Genomic DNA, 18,588 nt, shown 5'->3' with positions numbered 1-18,588 from the left:
GAAATCAAGTTGCGGTCGGGTGCGTGGTGGTGGGGGGGCAGGCATCACCAGCGGCATCGACACCACTTGCGAAGGCAGGCGAGCGGCGCTAAGCTTCACAAGTCCTGCATTTCTGCTCGGCGACGGTTGTAACCAATTAGCACCTGGCTGGCGCTTGGAGGCGCAGCGCTCCCGACAGGGCGCTGCTTCTCCACAGCATCTTCTTCAGCAGCATGCGGCGGCAGACTCCGCTGATGATCCTCGATTCCAACGCAAATCCAAAGCCAACAAATCCCTTCCTTCTACTGAGTAGCAACAATAAACGAAGCCCTTAAAGGTCCCTGCATGATGTGCTTCTCAGAACACGTGACTCCAGCTATTCCATGGGAAAAATGTGCGTTTAATCCGTAACGGGCCCTAAGTAGTGGGAGACACGTTACGTGAGGTCATGGTGAAATGAGGGAGTGAAACAGCAGATTACTCACCATCAGCACAGCAAAGTTACTATGGTGGCTGCAGTGGATAGTGGTGGTGCTTCCGCCGGAGCCGGTTATGTGGCAGCCCTCTGCCCTCCAGCCACCGTGTCCATCCAGCAGGTCAAAATCCCAGTAGGCTGCAGTGGGATCTACACCCAGTGCGAAGTGCCTGAGAGCGATGGTAACGGAGTGCACGCCGCTCCCCCGGCTGCACCCATCTGCAAGAAAGGCAGCGCGTTCAGGGGCGGCTGTGCTGGGGCCATGGCAGAGCTGTGCGCGCAAACTCCTGCGCAACACAAGTGGCGCACTCAACTTTCTGTCACATCAAATCGCGCCTTTTCGCACAGCAGTGAGAGCGGGAGGGGGTGTGTGATGCGGTTTTGTTCACAAGGCTTTCTTTCACGAACAAACGGGCAAGCACATGTTGCACACAAGTGATGCCGCGGTGGCTGCGTGTTTGTTTGTCCGTGCAAGCCAGGCGCGCGTGGGTAGAGCCACGCAGCGTTTGACATCACATCGCCAGATGGTTAAAAAAATAAAAAATAAATAAATTCCTCTTACCTAATTTGGTGAAAGCAACTGGTGTTGAAACGCTCCTCCGCTTCCCGTCATCTGCCAGCTTGGAAGAATTTCCTGTGCACGGGAAGAGTTTCCCATTGCGAAACACAATGAACTGCAGCCTGCAAGTGGAGTTATCAACAGATTGGAGCGCAGAGGAGGAGGCAGGCGCACCAGCCAGCGGGACATGGATTGAGGCGACAGCCACGGAGTTCTGCGGATGCAAAAAAAAAAAAAAAAAAGGAGAGAGAGATGGGGGGTAACTTAACATGAAGGAAGGAAAGTCATGGAAAGAAACAAACGTTTATTTGGAAAAAAAAGTCTCCTCTCTTTCACCCCCGAAAGTGGAGGAAACCACACATCTCTGGTGGCCAGAAGGGAACGAGAGCCACGACTGAACGCTCTCCACTGCGCCTATCTGGTCCGGCTCCCTGCCGCAGAGGTGGAAATGGTTCCTACCAATTCAGCTCGAGGGCACACCGGCAATCCAGCTTGATTTAAAGCGACAACCTATTCCACTTTATCTTCTTCACGTAGAGCCAAAGAAAAGGAAAAAAGAGGAAGACAAAACTGACAACAGCAGGAGACAGGTATGGGGGGGGGGTGCACTCTCTGTCTTTGGTGGAGCTAAACTGATCCTACTGCTGTGGTAGCAAGGGGAGAGAAAAACAAAAACACCCAAAAAATCCAGTAGCTTTCTCTCCAAATCCCCCCACAGTTGGATTCAAGATCCTCTCTCTGTTCTTCTGTGACGCAGGCAGACAATAGGATACAATTAAAGTGCATGAGCAGTTGATTCCCTCTGCTTATCCTGTTCCAAGAAAACTCTGCACTGAAATCCAGAAAATTTGACTCCATGTTGATAGATCCCAGTTTTCAAAAACTTGCTGTGCTGAGGTGCATTCTGGGTGAAAGAATGCAGCACTTAAACTCAAAGAACATAAGCACTAAATCCCTCCTCATGAGATCTAACTGACAGAGTCCTTCGTGTATTTTAAGCCTAAACTAAAGATGAAACAGCAGCGTCCAAATAAAACAGGAAGTGTTGGTTATTTATACTAGAATAAACATAGTAAAGAAAGTGAACCCTTTGACCTTCATCAGCATATGAACCACAACAGAACAGTTTTGCTGCAAAGCAAAAAAAAGACTCATATTAAACTCTGAACCCTATTCATTTCCTTGTGACTGTTTTAGAGGTAATGATGAGGGTGCTGGTGATGCATGATCATAATAGAAATGAACATCATGATTCTAACGAATTCACTTTGGTTCAGAGCTTTCCATCTCCTCACCCTCCAGTATGAAAAGATCTGCCCTGAAACCAGAGGGAGAGAAGTATTTGCCCCAGCAGGACTGTGGGTCCCATTGACTGCCCTTACAGTCAACAGGGAGCTGCTGAGTCAGACGCTAAGCCATAGCAGCCCCAAAGTAAAGTTGGTGGAGAACTTTTATTGTGAGAAAACTGTAATGCGGATCTTTTTGTGATCCATTTGTACAATTGCGTAGGAATGAACACAATTCTTTGGTGTTAAAGTTGGCACAAGGAGCAAGCCATGATTTTACAGTTTTAGCTTTGTTTTGCTATTTGTTTCTGCATCGACACATCCTTGAAAGACTATTGATTTTCACCCTGCAGTCTGTGGGGGGAGGAAGAAACAAAGACCGTCTTTGCCTTGAAACTTATCTTGCATCATTCCCTTTCTCTGAGCAACCGAACTTGGCCGTCTGTCTCCAAAACATCACAGGACATCAGCGCCTGAGCTGCAGACTTAGGCCTGGATGACAGCTGAGGGAGAGCTGAACATGAACCACGTGTGCTTTTCCAACAGGACTTCCCTCAAGGAGCGTCCTCAGATGCGAGCACCTCCATCCCCTGGGGAGATGTTTTTGAAACACACAGCTCACAAAAAGAAATCTTATCTTATAGAGTTGCATCCTCATCTCCATCTCCATCTTTTATCCTCTTTTATGTGGCATATCAAAGGGATTTGCAGCCTTTTGGGGGGGGGGGGGGGGTGCTGTAAGTCACAACATGTGCAAGGGCCCATTTCAAGAAATAATCTCTGTTCCTCCTGAGGAGCCTAAACAGCTACATTTCCTCCACCTCAATGTCACCGGGGAACTTTCACTTTAGATTTCATTTGGGTGGCTGTGCCTCAGCTGCATGACCTTCCCCCTGCAGCCCCTCCCTTTCTAAGAGGGCGGCATGTTGTAGCCGTAGAAACTGTAATAACCCCCCCCCACACACACACACTTCTTCTCTCTCTCTTTTGCCTTTGGATCACCCCCCCCCCACACTTATTTCTTTCTTCACAGAAAGCACACAGGTGAATGTCATCCCTTATTTTAAAAAGATCCATTTCTCTATTACGATTTTCAGATGCACAGCCTTGTCTGATAGATGTGCAGAGCTGCAAATCAGCCTGCAGGGCAAAGCACAACATCTGTGTTTGACCTGCTGCAGCATGGAGATCATCTCTCAGCATACAGACGCTGCGCCTCTCTTTAAAAGACGGTGAGCATGAAGGATGTCGTTTTGCCTCTCATTCAGGGCATTTCTCTGCCAGCGTGCCACATTTCCGTCTTTGGAAACATAGCAGCTTGAAAATGACCTATGAATAAAGCTAATTTAACTCAAAGAACAGCTCACAGTGCCCCCCACACCCCCAAACTGAAAAGAACTGCTGACGAGCACAAAGAGAGATTTGCATAATTTGGTTTGTAATCACAGCCAGTCCTGTTGACACAGACGTGGCCTGAGGCGCAATGACAGAGGAATCAGCAGGTCGGTTTGTCCTGTCTCCAAAAAGGTAGCACTCATTTTTTACACTTAAAGAAGGTGATGTTTGGAACTCCTGAGAAGAATATTGGAAACAAAGACATCTTTCTAAAAAGGTTTTTGCATTTCAAAGGTTAATCATCTTTACCGTTTTCTTCTTCTATTCTTTTCAGGAGTGCTTATCACGACAAATTAAGGACAGCCAGCGAGTTACCATGCCAACAGGAGTCTGTCTTTGTTTTGTTGTGGGTTAGGCTGAGAGGGGGCATTAGAGCAGAGCCGACGCAGGAAAACAGGCTCTTTGGTGAGCCTGAGCTGTTTGAGATGTCATCTTCTCTTTCTTCAGACAGCTGTGACTCAAGCTGTGACACAAAAAAGCCACGAGAGGCTGTAACAGACAGAGGACATTGATTGACTGAAATGTCACAGCCGAGTGTAAACTAGGAAATTCATTATTGGTCTGAGAAAATTTTGCAGAATTCAATTCAATCCCACTAAACAGCGGGCGTCTGATTGACACCCACACATCAGGATTTTTGCATCTGTCGGTCAGAGACCAATGCTGGACGTCCAGATGACACACAATCTGGGTCTGTCAAACTTTGATCCCACCTGGACGTTAATGAGCAGTTTAACATTTAATAATGCAAACTGTTGTGATTAGTGTTCATGTTGACGATTATCTGCACATTGAATATTACTTTTTATGAATGATTTGCATTAACAAGCTATTTTGTTAATTTTTATTGTCATGTTTATATTTTGGTTCATAAAACAAAAACTGTTGGTCCATAAGGACTACACTAATGGACCATGCTTATCAATACGATTTGAGCTGGTACACACTAACTGGCTGATAAAGCATGTAATCATAACCAAACCCATAGTACATGTAATCAGTTTGAGCACTAGTCCATGATCACAATGCTCTATTACATCATCTATAGTGTCTGGTATAAAAATATCAAGAGGTGGCGGGGGACTTCTGTTACAACATCCAACAACTATTTGCTACAATGCCAAAGTTATGAACTAATGCGAGTCCATCTGAGCATCCAAAGACTCAAACTAAAAAAAAAAAGTCATAATAAAGAAAGTCTTTGGATTTATGCAGACACAAACATACTGTAGATTTTTCTTTGACTGCATGGCAGAGTAATCAAAGTGACAAGACAATGAGAAGACCATGGAGTGTTTGGAACCAAAGCCAAGTTTTGAATATTTTAAACCAAAAACGTAATTATCAGTCAAAGGAATGCAGTTACTGTAATATGAGCATAATATTAAATTTGAATGGTTGCAGTCTAGGCAGCTACTGTTGGGTGAGGTGGTGGACAGCTTGCCAGTTCATCAAAGGGCTGTGATGTGTAAATTGTAGTCATTGATAACAATCCATTGGAATGTTGCTGGTTTTAAGAGGGTACTGTTTAGTGGAACATAGTTTTAGAGAGGAAAATGTTGGAATGCTCATTATCCAGGCCATGTTTCCTTTCGTCTCTCATGCTCACACCTATCCTGTTTGATTCAGCTGCAGGAGACACACAGAGGATTAATGGGCAGTCATTTGGTGCAGCAATAACTGTTGGCTATCACACAAAGTGGGTGTGCAAGCACTGCCCGAGGTGAAGCAGAGTCATGACTTTGGATGACGCCGTAGGCTCCTTTCCTCTGTGTTGAGACTGATTCACTGGAAAATGTATTCCATACATGTTCAGTTAGAGCTCAGGTTTCAGTGGTTTTACCTTTTTTTTTGTTCAGTTTGTGTCATGGACAGCCACGGCCACGTGAAACCTCTTCTTCATTACTAGCTTCTCCCTTTTGGTCCACCTGTCTGATCATTAGTTTAATCACACAGGGATTTGAGCCGCTGATCCTACATGTCATAACTTTTCCATCTCTCGGAGTGTTGCTTCAAATGAACATTCAGCTTTGACCTGTGCATCCCAGCATAGGTCAAAACGATTTCTTCTTGTTTTAAGAAAGGTAGGGTATAACACATGCAAGCTCTGTGGAGCTTTTTTTGTAAATTAGGATGAAAAGTGACCTGAATGTAAATTGGTGTCAGCTTCTCCAGTTGACTCATCAAATTACTTTTTGCTAATCTTTAATTTTCTGCCCAGATTTCTATAAAGTTTTGTAATAATAAAAAATGACAATATTAAGAGGGATGAAGTATTTATGATTTTTATTTATGAAATTCGCAAACTTTGAGTTGCATTTATGCAGCAAAAACTTTTCTTTGCAAACTAAAATCAAAGATGGATGACGACCAGAGAAACATTTTGCCTCATGCAGCCTGCTCTTGGTAAAAGGTAAGGCTAAAGCATTGTTACCATGGAAACCTTATTAATCTAGGTGACTTGACAATTTCCTTCTGTGGTGACAAAGTCAAAGGGAAAGCTACCTGTTTTTGTGTTTAGTGTCACGACACTTACATGAACAAGAGTGAAAATGCACGGCAGTAGGGAAGTGGGGGACCTGACCAGTGAAGTAACCGTGCAGCATGCAGACCGGAAATCAGTCGCATCACTATTTAACATCTGCAACTGCTTTTTAGAGATTCAGAGTTTGAGGAAAAACCGGAGACCGGTTGATCAGACGTGACCTGATCAACATGTGTAAAATGAAAATGTGTAAGGGAGAGCAGAGCAGCAGATCTAGGGTAGGCAAACACGTCTACAGCACACCTTAGTCTCTGTTTTACCCACAACTGCAGTCATGAAATGCTACAGGGATGGAGCAGCCCTCTCTGCACCGCAAAGACAAAGCAGACGGAGGAGAGCAAAGCCCAGCTTCACAGATTAATCACTTCAATGCACACGTGCCTGACCAGCGTAACGGAGCTTCATCAGTGCGGTAGATGCTGCAACAAGCGAAGCCCTTCCAGCTGCAAACTGATTACACACACAGACCCGCACACACACACGTCTTCATTTTTAAACACGGCAAAAATAACAACAGCAGTACTGAAGCACTGCATGCATTCACATTCAAAGGAAAGCTGAAACATTTTTGGGTTATTTTGCATATCAAATTGGTAACTTTTGCTTCTGACGAATCAGTTTTGGACATGAAAAGCAAAGCATCTTGCCTAAATCCATTTGAGGTAGAATTAGAAATATCAAGAGATGTCATTCTGTCTGTAATAGCCTATTCTCTAACTTTGTGTTTAACCTTACCAGGGAAGAGCCCCTGGGCATTGCCAGAGCAAATCTAACAGATCTGGGAGTGGAATTAAAGCAGAACAGAAACGACAAGGAGAGTGCTGCATATTTGCATTATGTCCTCTTCTCTGCACTAATCCCTTTCCGCTAATCCTACCGCTGCACAAAACTGAACAATAATACTTTAATGGTCATCTTTATCTCACAAGACTGAAGCACAAATGACTTGCCTTTACCAGATGAGCGCCACTCAGGGCGGATGTTTTTGTCAGAGTGTGTTTTCACATGTATGGTTCACCTTCTCCTGCACTCGTTTACTTTCTTAAGACTTGTCGGTCAGGGCTGGACTACTTGAGACTAACAGAGGCACTAAATTGCAAGAAAAATATGGAGATTTATAGAAACTTTACCTTGAAATGTGAGCAATATTCTTTTAAATAAATGCCACATAACTCTCGTTAGATAAGAAAGAACTCCCCTTGCTCCTATAGAGATTAAACTCTGCCAAGGCTTCAGTTTCACTGGTCTGCCAATGATGACGGAGAGGGAGCTTTCTACAAATGATAGTTTCTCAAATTTCCTGGAATGAGTCCCACAGCTTCAAAAGCACATTGCTGGATTCTAAAACATGTTCAAACTTATACAAATCTCTCAAAACAATCACATTCATATGCCTTGAACTGGTCTCAGACAATTTTTAGACTTTTTTTCAATCAGTCAGGTTTGGCGAGAAAATCTTTATTTTGATAGTATGATAGCATTCACGTCAGTCGAGTAAATAGTTTCATACAGTTTAATGGAAACTAGTCTTAACCAGACTTAACTTTTACTACTTTCAAACTCAATGACAAACTTGTGAACTCAAACAGCAGAATAATGTCTTGCTCATTTCAAATGATTTTTCTCTCCGTGGAGTCTACGTAATGATAATGGCAACTAATCTATTCATTGTATCACCCATTTCTGAACTTAAAGCAATCTAGATTTAACCAAAGATTTCTCATTCAAATTCGTTTGTAATGGTTTATGAACTGTCAAACTTTGAATTGCACTGGTTTATTGAAGACAAAATGACTTGTTAAAGCTGTTTCCTTCTGGAGGGGAATGTCTGAAATTGAAGAGGAGCTCAACTTGGAGGGATTGTGTCTGTGTTTTTGTTGAATTAAATTTTCAACAGGGATTTTACTGCATTCAAAGACAAAAGAGTTTGAGTTTTAGAAGTCAGACTGGAAAAGATACGTCAAGAATCCAGCTGAGGGAAACTGAAGCACATTTGCATACACACACACATGCTTTCTGCTTCCGGAAGAGGAACGGTACCTGAGCGAGAAACTAAGAACCCCGTCTCCTCGATAAAAGCCCCCTGCTTTTGATGGAAAATGGAAATAAATATATTTCATGCATGCCCCAAACCCCCTTCAATTTCAGCTCGTCTTTCCAGCACCACAGAGTCTTCCAGCTTTGATCATGCAGAGGAATCAAAGACACACATCACCGCAGGCAGGGGAAGGATGGAGGATTTATTGGAGCGCTCTTGTGCCTTCAAGACACATCATTTCAATCGATCATGTGAAGCGCTACCATAGTCAGCTCACTCTGGCTGCTAAGATTTCCCTTCTATCTTCCGATCAATGAAGATCTCATCCATGGAGAGCCCTGGTCCACCTACTGCCAGCTGAGTCAAACAGTATCTGTGGTAAAAACATTATTTCTGCAGCAGGCCATCCTTCCAAAGACAATAATCCAGACTGGCAGAGTTTTCTGCTTCAGCTGTGTGGTGATGACCACTATGGAAACCAGTTTCCTGCTTCAGATGTTTTACTGTTTGTCTCTTTTATCTCTACAGAAGTAATGTACTGGTGTCAAACGAACAGCTGCAGTGACAAGTCTTGTGTTATGCCCTAATATAGACAGGCAAGGCATTCAGAATTGAGCAGTGACGTAAAAAATAAGTTAGATTGTAAATAAAAAGCGACAACTTTCTCTGAGATCCTTTCATTTATTTGTACTCCATGACTTGTTGAGACTTTTTTCAGCTGATCTGAAATGTAGCTAGAGGACATACAAAAAGGCTCCTCCGCTGGACTCAGTGGGAGTGCACAGATGATGTGGATGAAACAAAGAAAATGAGTTTTAATCTACCCCCTACATCCGCTCAGCCATCTGAATAGCCTCTTTTTGGCCCTGATCGCCATCACCAACGATGCATGGTATGGAAAATTCTTTGGGTCCAACTAAATGTAAGCAGGGACTCAAAGAAGACAGAAACAGGGGTGAGAACCAGAATGCACTTGGTTTGATTTCTTTGCTGGTTTCAGCGATGCTTGGCGTCAAAACTGCTGGATGGGCGTAGTGACACGCAGATGACATAGGTCAGGTGTCTTACTGTAGTTGAAGTGGAAGCCAGCTGTTGTGATTTAGGTTCAAAGACCAAGTCTGTTTTGCATATTTGCAGTGTTCAGGTATGCACGTATGAACAGTTCAGTCACAGATGGCACCTGTCACAGATTACATATTCAAAGGCTTTCCAGCAGAGGTGTGGACCCCAGTCACATGACCTGAAGTCGATTCATGACTTTGACTGGCCATGACAAAATATAAACCTGACTTGGATTTTAACAGCAGTAAATTGTGACTTCACTTTGACTTGAGTCTTTTGACTAGGTTGACTTAAAGACTTTCTACTTTCCCCAAAGCCTAAAAATGGAAAAGTATATTCACATAGACTGTCTGCCTCTGTGTATGCGTGTTTCTATGTAGGCTGTCGGCATAACATCTTATCAAATTAGATCTACGTTGTTTTGGTTCAACACCATCCAGAATGCTGTACAACTTATCAACTGATAAATGATAAAGCGATCTGTCAAACAAGGTGCCTCTATGAGGAAGTTTTTTAAAGTTTGGACAACGTGTGGTTTGAAGATTGCTGAAAGTCAATAACATTCACTATTGTCAGACATTTGAGACAAATTCTGAATGAAAGCGGACCCTACCTTTGTAAGCAATAACTGCACAGTTAAAACCAGGAGACTGTAAAGACGCTTTAACCTTACATTGCAAACGCAGATTTGTTCAATTATGTTCACACCACCCTCTGCAACATGTGTTCAAGCAGCCACTTACAATAAAAACCCTACATAAACACGTTTCAGCCTTCTGCGCTCTTCCTCACGTGTAGCCACGCACTTTTCAACTAGTTCTTGGGCTCTACATACAAACAATTGGCCGTCGAACACGCTTTGACAGTTAAAACCAGGTCATAGTTTGGAACTCGGATTTGGTCATGACGTATGGATGGCGCCCCCTTTTAATCCATGGCAGTGCCAACCGTTTGAAATTTGATCATGGAGGAGGAAGTAATAATTGGGGTTTGTGCCTGGAATCTATGACACCAAGTCTTTCATATAACGGAATAGAGTTGGGAAAGAAAAAGATTTTAGAGATCTGCACTGCTACGGCATTTCACACCAAACCTCTTCCAACTGCAGGTGGCAGACATGCGCTAGACAACAGTAGAAAATCAAAGAAGAGGATGAAGCCCTTTTCTGCTTGACCTGTGAACACACAAACGTGCGTCACATACCTGATGGGTCTGTAGCTTCAGAGATAGTTTGGCATTTTTCAAGTGAGATTTCGTGAGATGGGGGGGGGGGGTCCTAAGCTATGGGCAATGTGGGGTTCCACCTCCCTCCCCTTCTCTTTCACACACAAAGAAGAATATTGTTGCACAGTTTTGAAAGATAAATACAGTTCCTAAAAGCATACATGAAGGATTAAACTCTTGACTTGCCTGCTTTGACCTGGGACTTGAGGAGAAAGACTTGAGAGTAAGGCTACTTGTAACTTCCAAAACAATAGCCGCGTTTACATGGACAAAAGTAATCGGAATGAACGCCTGATCGGAAAGAAAATGCGTCATGTAAACGCGCCGTTCGGAATACTCTGCCCCGGTCAGACTCATTCGGATCAGAATTTCTTTCCGATCGAGATAGGTGGGTTATACCGATCGTTTATCCGATCGTGGAGCATGTAAACGGTCATTCCGATCGTGTGTCACTGCTGCTCTGGTTTACGTCACGCATAGACGGTGTTTCGCTGAGAGCAAGCTTTGGAGCGCATACGGGACCGACCTGCTGCTCTGCGGACGCCCCGTGAAAAGCGCCGCTCCGCTCTCGCCCCGCTGGCTCTCCCCTCTCTTACACCCCTCACGGGGGAGATTAGGAGGAGGAGCGCTTCGTGCCCCCTGACGCTCACTCGGTCCACTGGCACCCGAGTGAGCAGAGCAGCTGGATTAATAATTTTGTGTCGGGGGGGGGGCTTTTTTACGTGTGCGTTTTGTTGTTTTGTTATGTGTGGGAGAATTCAGACTGCGAGCCGTCCCGCCGCTCTGGGTTAGCGGCTGCAGGACTCAGGAGGAACCGTGTTCGAACAGAGCTCGGGCCGCTAGCTCACAGAGTGGCTTTGGGGCGGTCTGTGTGAACTTTCAGAGCAGAAATAAATGTCGCTCAGTCCTTAGAAAGCTGCAGATTGCTGCGTTTCTCGCACGGTCCTGGATTTTGTGTCCATCCATCAGGCTAATGATGTTAGCCCGTGTTAGTCTGTCCTAAGCTTTCGTCCAGCTTAATTCTTCCACAAAAAAGCACTGACCACACAGATTAAATATAACGATGAGCGAACAGGCAATTCATAATATTCATGACATTAATAAAAGCACGTTTGGAAGATCGTCTCGTATGTTACCGAGCTGCTGCATAAATGTCTGTGGCAGCGGTTTGTTTACAACGGGACCTATATCCGCATCCGGGTGATTTTTACACTACTGCGCATGCCCAAATGATTCATTCCGAACGAGAGTATGAGCCATGGGAACGTTTGTTCTAATCGGAAAAAGGTTTTCTGTGCCCATGTGCACGGGTGAATTTTAACCCGACCATTGATCCGATCAAGATATTCTGCCCATGTGACCGCGGCTACTGACTTGGTCTTCTGCTTTGCAGTACTGTGGCCCCTCTCTTTATTGTGGTTCAATTTTTCCAGACTGGCAGATCTTTTATGTAGTGCAATTCTCTGTCCTTTAAAAAAATAAAAAAATAGATGTGTTCTGTGCCCTGATTGGCTGTTGATCTTGTCAATCAATCCCTACTGTTCCTACTGTAGAAGACACATTCAATTTGCTGAAAGTGTGTGGTGAGAAATTTTACAGCAAAATTTTTTAACAAATCTTGTGAAAGTCATTTTGTTCAATAATATTCTGTTATTTTGCCAGATGTTCCTTTATCTTCTGTCTGTTTAGCCCTGCAGTTTTGTTTGGTTTGCACCTGATTCCAATTTGTTATCATCACAGCTGTTTCTGGTTGATTAATTATTGCTCAACATACACACACACACATAAATGCTTTTTTTCGAATCTTTTTTTAATTCAAATTGTTGTAAATCAGGAGCAATGAAAAAATGATGTTGAAAAAAGGATTGCAAGTGTGATGTAGAAGGTGCAATGGTGGGGCCACCAGCTCCCTGAAGAACAAAAACTGCAGGAGAGCTTTTGACATAAGAAAAGATAAACAAGCAAATGTCCTTTATTTGGCTCTTCCATTGATTTTTAATGCTCATTAACTCCTTAATCCTCCAGAAACTGGCACACAGGAGAGGAAGAACTTGAACCAACCTGTAGAAGGTTGGGTAAGGTTAAAAGACCCACTCAAGTAAAAATTGTCCTTTTGGTGTTTTTAATTTGTTCTTGTTGCTTTTTCCAGATGAAGGAAATATATAAAGGCAGTTATGATCAAAATTTCATTTCTGAGCTTTTTTTTAATTACTGTGAGTTAGAAGCAGACGGAAAGATTGTATTTGAGGGCGTTGGGTGGGCCGAAAGCTCCCTACTCCTCTCCATTCCAATGCATCCACTGTCAGACAAATGGATCCATGAACGTCTTTGTTTTCCTGGTCTGAGCAGGAATCTGGATCCAAACTGTACATCTGGATAGATCTGATGTTGCTGCCATTTTTGTTGCACTGGTAATGTTAGGTTGGTGGTGTGAGCCACCAGGAAGCACGGGAAAAAATGAGTGGCGGGAAGTGCGGGTGGGCTTACTCCGTGCCAACTGTCCAACCCACAACTCAGAGGTGAATTTCTGTTAAACTCCTGCTTCCCTGCAGAAACTATGTCCTAGAAACAACACAGGTTTTTGATATTAGCTAAAAACAGAATAATAATAATTAAAAAACGCTTTGAAAATAGATCAAAAGATGGTCAGAGTGGGACTTTAATAAGGCATACCAAGTTCTGCTGTTTTTAAAAAAAAACACAAGGACAATGTTAGAACGTGGTTTTAAACTTTAATCTTTAGATTTCTAAAAGATTTTAAAATATCCACAGTGTGGCGCAAAGGCATTGAGCTTTTAAATCAGGTTTTCCTGCAAAATCTTAGAGACATTTTGACAATCGGTAGTCTGGTAAACACGTTAAAACTGACATTTAGCAGTTTTTGTCCCCCTCAGGTCGATCTCTGTACTTTGCCACCTTAAAGCATTTAAGAAAAGTGTTTTGCTTAATGTTTTACTTTGAATATTGCTGATTGTTTTGTCCCTCATGTTGTTGCTTTTTTATGTTTGAATCATGTTGTTCAGCTCTTGGTTCTACCGTTAGGGGCACCACAGTGAATCAGCTTTCACTGATTCACACATGTGGTTTGGCAGAGACGCCACTGATTGTGATTTGCCAGATGCCCATCCTGACACAACACTGTATTTGTAAGGCACAGGGAGACCCAGATAGGCAGCAGTGCAAAGGGTCTTACCTACAGACCCCCTGGATGTTTCAGCTCATTGCTCCCCATGGCAAGCGACCCCAGGTTTCCTGTGTGACAATCAAACACCCAGCCAACTGAACCATCCAGCTGCTTTATGTTGAATCATCAAAAATCCAGAAAAACCAAAAGTCACAAATGACAGTGGAATCATTTATGAATATGTCAGGCAGATTAAGTTAGAGAGGAAAACTAATTGATTAACTAAACATAAAAGTTAAGAACTTCTGATGAGAAGATCATTTATTTTAAAAGCTAATATGGATTTTGAATGTAAGGAGGCTCCAAGCATAGAGGGGACTAGCATCTCCCTCAAACAAGGATTCTTCAAATGAGCTGCAAATGTCTAACCTCCAGAGCATTTGTATGAAAATGAATGCTTGACAGCTGTCAACACTAGCTAGTCTTCAGTTCCACGCTGGGGATGGACTTGCCTTTTCAAATCGCTACAAATGCAATTTCAACTGTGCTAAAGCACCTCAGGTAGCTCCTTCCCTCAGACCTGGGATTAAATTGTGAGAGTGGGGGTGCAGCAGAGAGCAACATGATGCGAGAAATTAAATCAGTGTGAAACAATCTGTGGATATGCTTGCATGCATAAAAAATGAGCACACAGGGCTCCCGGAGCTTCTCCCATTTCACCCTCTTATGCTGTCATTCATTCACACACACTATATATATATATATATACATATATATGTATATATATATATATATACATATACACACACACACACACACACACAACACCAGGGGACCAGAGCAAATTTTGCAAAGTCAATATTTTGACTTCTACCTTAAAGTGTTGATACTAGGCAGAATGAAGCCATGCTCGCACACTGTAGTATGACTCTGGATCTCACAGTACATTACTGGACTTACATCTCTGGCCAATATCTTCCTAAACTTCTGGGTCTCTTTTTGTCTTGTCCTTCTGCCCTGTTTTGCTGGAGTTGCTTTGAGTGGAATTGATAGAGGTGGCTGCCAAAAAATAAAGTGATCCAATGGATGGTACTGGTGTTCAGTTACCAACTTGTGTTTCGTCTGAGAGAGAAAAGACGAAGAACTGACCTGAACTGTTTGTTGGGAGCTTCACTTGTAAATGAGGGGGCAGATCATGGAAAACGCTCAAGTTTAAGTTATGCTGGCAGAGTTTCTGGGTGGATTTCCACAGGGAAGTCAGTGGTGTTTGGGTGACTTGGTAATATGTTTCTAGCTAGTTCTGAAACGTTAGGTGGTATTTTTCCTCAATGATGAAAGTGAACTGTTGAAACTGGTGTAGAGATCGGTATGGTTCAACAGTTAGCACGCACTCTTACAGACAGGAAATAAAGCTGAAAGAGAACATGAGACAAACAATAAGAAAGCAGATTGGATTTATAAACTAGTATTTTTTTCTTCTGACAGGAAAGGCTTAAGCAGATGCAGTCTAGCAACCCTGATGATTCTCCAAAGACCAAAGAAAGCTGTGATCCAGGACAGAGTTAAGGCCAAAAACCTTACAATATTTGAGAGGTAAAACAGTTAATGTTGCAACAGTAGTCCTAATTTGAGCAAAGGTGACATAAGACCAAGTGAGATATTACATCACATTTACTCATCCTATTTTGTTTAATCTTTAATTCAGTTTTATGTTCTTATTTTATCTTAAAAGTCCCAGTTCAAATGAGAAAACGCCTTCCGTTAAAAGGGCTGCTGTGGATTCCACCTGTGTCAGCCTATTTCACAACAACACTTTTAGTATGATGGATTGCTCCTGATCTTTTTTACTTTTAGTTTTGTATTTTCTATGTTCTCCATTGAGGACATGTTTTATTTTTGTTGCTCCTGAATCTTGGACTGTCGGCTGAACTCTCCTCCCCGGGTCTCTGGAATAGTCTTTCCCGGGGGGGCTGAGGAGTGGGGTTCCCCGGTAGTTGGAACACACCCTGTGACCCCCCACGTTTTGGTCCTATCTTTGATTTATGCTTTTGGGTAATCGGTTGGCACTTAACATTTATCATGTTAGCTGTCTGTTTAGCGCAGCATCAGATCAACAAATCGCAGTCTATTCATCTGCTCCATTATTCATGGTCTCAAAGAGAGGCTTGGCTTCATGTTTGCCTCTGGCTTGTTTTGGTTTAGGGTCCTCTGGATAGGCTCCTGTCAACTCCTGACTCTAACATTATGAATCTCTAATTGACTCAGGCAGAACCCAAATCTTGCTGGCTGTGCTGAGCTGCAGGCCAGAGCAGCTGGAAACATTTCTGCATTTGTGTTCCTTCAACAAACGCTGATTAATGAGATAATCAGATAATGTTATCTTTGCCAGGAGTGGAAGGATTTCCCTTCAGGAATAAAGCTGTGTCTTTGCCAAAGCATTGTTGAGTTAGAATTTGTCGCACTACTAATAAAGTTCCCCCACACTTTTCCTTCACAACTGTCCTTCAGTTTTGTCTTTAAATGTGATTTTCAGTTGTGACTCTTAATCCACATAAACTAGTAAGACTTTAAAATATTTACATGTTTCAGATAATATGCTATGGAAAAATGTGTGAGACAAAGACAAACTCCAGGGGGGTATTCCAGGAAGCATGTTTAAACTAGCCTGACTTTAATCCTGAACTCTGGCTGAAATCCGCCTGAACTTGCTTACTCTGGGTATGTCGGTTCCAAAAGACCGGATATGAGTTAGCGTAATTACGCTCCACTTTGTAACCCTGGGTTAATGCACGGTACATAAAGACATTCTCAATGGATCACTGATTTCTGGAGTCACCATGGAAACGCGTGGAGAAAAAAGAGAGCGCTATACTTCACTGAGACGGAGTCTGAGATTTTAATGACGGCGTATGAAGATTATACGTCCATAAAAAAAGTAACACGGCTGCATCATCAAAAGAAAGAGTTTCTCTTTGGAGAAAAAGAACGGACAAAGTAAACACACGAGTTTCTGATCTCATTTCCAATTACATTGTGACGCATATATGTAACTTATAAAACTTAAATGAATTGATTCAAATGGTAACAAGTAATGGAGTTAAATTTATTCAACCTCATTTCTTATGTCTATCCAACTCAATTTTTTTTACAACTCAAATTTACATATTTATCTAACTAAATGTCATATTATTCCAATTCAATTAAACATTTTTGCATCTTAATTCATTGTAATTCTTGAACTACTATTCTCATTTTAAAAACTAAAAATGAATGAAACACTTAAACCCAAATCCGTCAAGACAGGCAAAGGGAATGGTATCCCACAATTCCTTGCGGTGCCGATCTAACAGCAGCACCAAAGTTACACCAATTGAATTAATTTGAATGAAAGTAAAATAAATGTCTGACATGTTATTTTTTTTAAGTTGACTGAACTTGTCCTTACTGAAGCAAAAAATGAAGTTAGATCAACAATGTAAAAAGTTTATCTTTCCAACATCCATATGTGGTCTTATCACCCTCTCACGGTGGAAAAAGTATTATCTGAGCTTCTTCATCCACTAAATCATCTTCAAATGGACACACCATGCTGCTTCACCTCTCTGAAAACAAACTAACCTTCAACTAAACCTGCTCCAGACCAGGTTATGTTCAGAGCATGAGTTGCTATGGCAACTTGACATACCCTGAAACATACCTCCATTTCTGGAATCGAAAGCTGAGGTTATCCCCTTCCTTAGCCTCAAACTTACTGTGGTAACTTACATAACCTGCTTTCTGGAATACCCCCCAGGAGGACTGGCATGACACAATTCACCAAAATGTTGACACGAAAGTTGACTCTAAATGTTTTCATCACTACTAAATGTCAATAGTTTTCCCAATCTGGATAAAACTCTTTTTATTGAGAGTCTATGAGTGTCTGGGCCTCTTTTTGGATTTGAGAATGCCATTTGCAGAGGTTGGGAATTTTGGATAAACCTAAGTCAGTGAGAGAAAAACAAACTTAAGTTTCCTTCTTAAAACTGAAAGGGATGAAAAGAAACACCAGCAGGTAAAAGACCTCAGCCTTTGTAATACTGAGTGTTACTCTCTGTGTATGCAGGGGGCAATGCACAGTCAATAAAACAAGGATTTCATTCCCCCTCCAAGAGGTTTAGTCAGGATTTATTTTATTGTTAATCCGTATTTATTAATTCTGCTTTTTGGAAGCATTATGGCTCAGAACAAACCCTGTTGAAAATAATCAAAAAATAATCTGCCTGATTAGTTGCAATTTCATAGAAAAAGGCTTCACAATTATAGGAATTGTAGGCTAATTAGGATTATAACTGAATGTTTTTATTTGAAGAGAAGAGTTGTAGTAAAGGTCACTTGTCAAGTACATTTAGAGTATAAATATACTCGCATAAATCTTTAGACTGAAGGAAGAGCAAAAGATGGATTACTCTGGTGCTTATTAGCACAAATGGGTTCAAGTCACTAATGTGCAATTAACATATAAGTCACACATGTATTCAAAGATTCAAGCAAGTCAAGTAATTCAAATAGGTTGATTTTAGTTTATTTGTTTGTCCAAAGTGCTGCAAAAAGCAGAGTTATCACCGTATTATAAAAACACTACACCAGACAGAAAACCTCATCCCAAAAACTTCTAAGACGTCCCAGACTTAACTGGATTTCCCATCAAGTTTTCACTAAAGACTCTAAGCCAGCAGTAGGATGAGCTGCTCTACATTGTGAAGGAAGAGCAGCCCAAAATCTAGTTACAGCGACTGAGAGGCTTCTGTCACCTCTGGATTATAGTCTGGAGTGAGGAACCTCCAGAAGAAACAGCAAACAAGACCTGAGTTCCACCACTGGAGCAGAGCAGCAGTTCTGCTAAATAAGAGGAGGATAAA

At 42.2% G+C, this 18,588-nt stretch overlaps 2 protein-coding genes across 3 annotated transcripts in view; one reads left to right on the top strand and one right to left on the bottom strand.

Moving 5' to 3' along the window:
* adgra1b (adhesion G protein-coupled receptor A1b) overlaps positions 1 to 18,588 on the bottom strand; it is a 207,473-nt gene that overhangs the window by 78,929 nt on the left and 109,956 nt on the right. For both annotated transcript variants that reach the window (XM_023963140.2, XM_078932087.1), the window contains 2 exons: positions 1,017 to 1,227; positions 465 to 673 (listed from right to left, as the gene is read on the bottom strand). In XM_023963140.2, the coding sequence (XP_023818908.1) occupies positions 465 to 673; positions 1,017 to 1,227 (420 nt within the window). The remainder of the gene's footprint in view (positions 1 to 464; positions 674 to 1,016; positions 1,228 to 18,588) is intronic.
* The window catches only part of LOC105358774 (uncharacterized), a 148,268-nt gene continuing 142,579 nt past the window's right edge, over positions 12,900 to 18,588 (top strand). The window contains exon 1 of the mRNA XM_078932088.1: positions 12,900 to 12,903. The gene's annotated coding sequence lies outside the window, so the exon portion shown is untranslated. The remainder of the gene's footprint in view (positions 12,904 to 18,588) is intronic.

Source organism: Oryzias latipes, chromosome 15 (assembly GCF_053564925.1).
Source record: "Oryzias latipes strain Hd-rR chromosome 15, Olatipes_Hd-rR_3.1".
NCBI lineage: Eukaryota > Metazoa > Chordata > Actinopteri > Beloniformes > Adrianichthyidae > Oryzias > Oryzias latipes.
The sequence above is the reverse complement of the archived record's forward strand: the minus strand, read 5'-3'. Positions and strand labels throughout refer to the sequence as shown.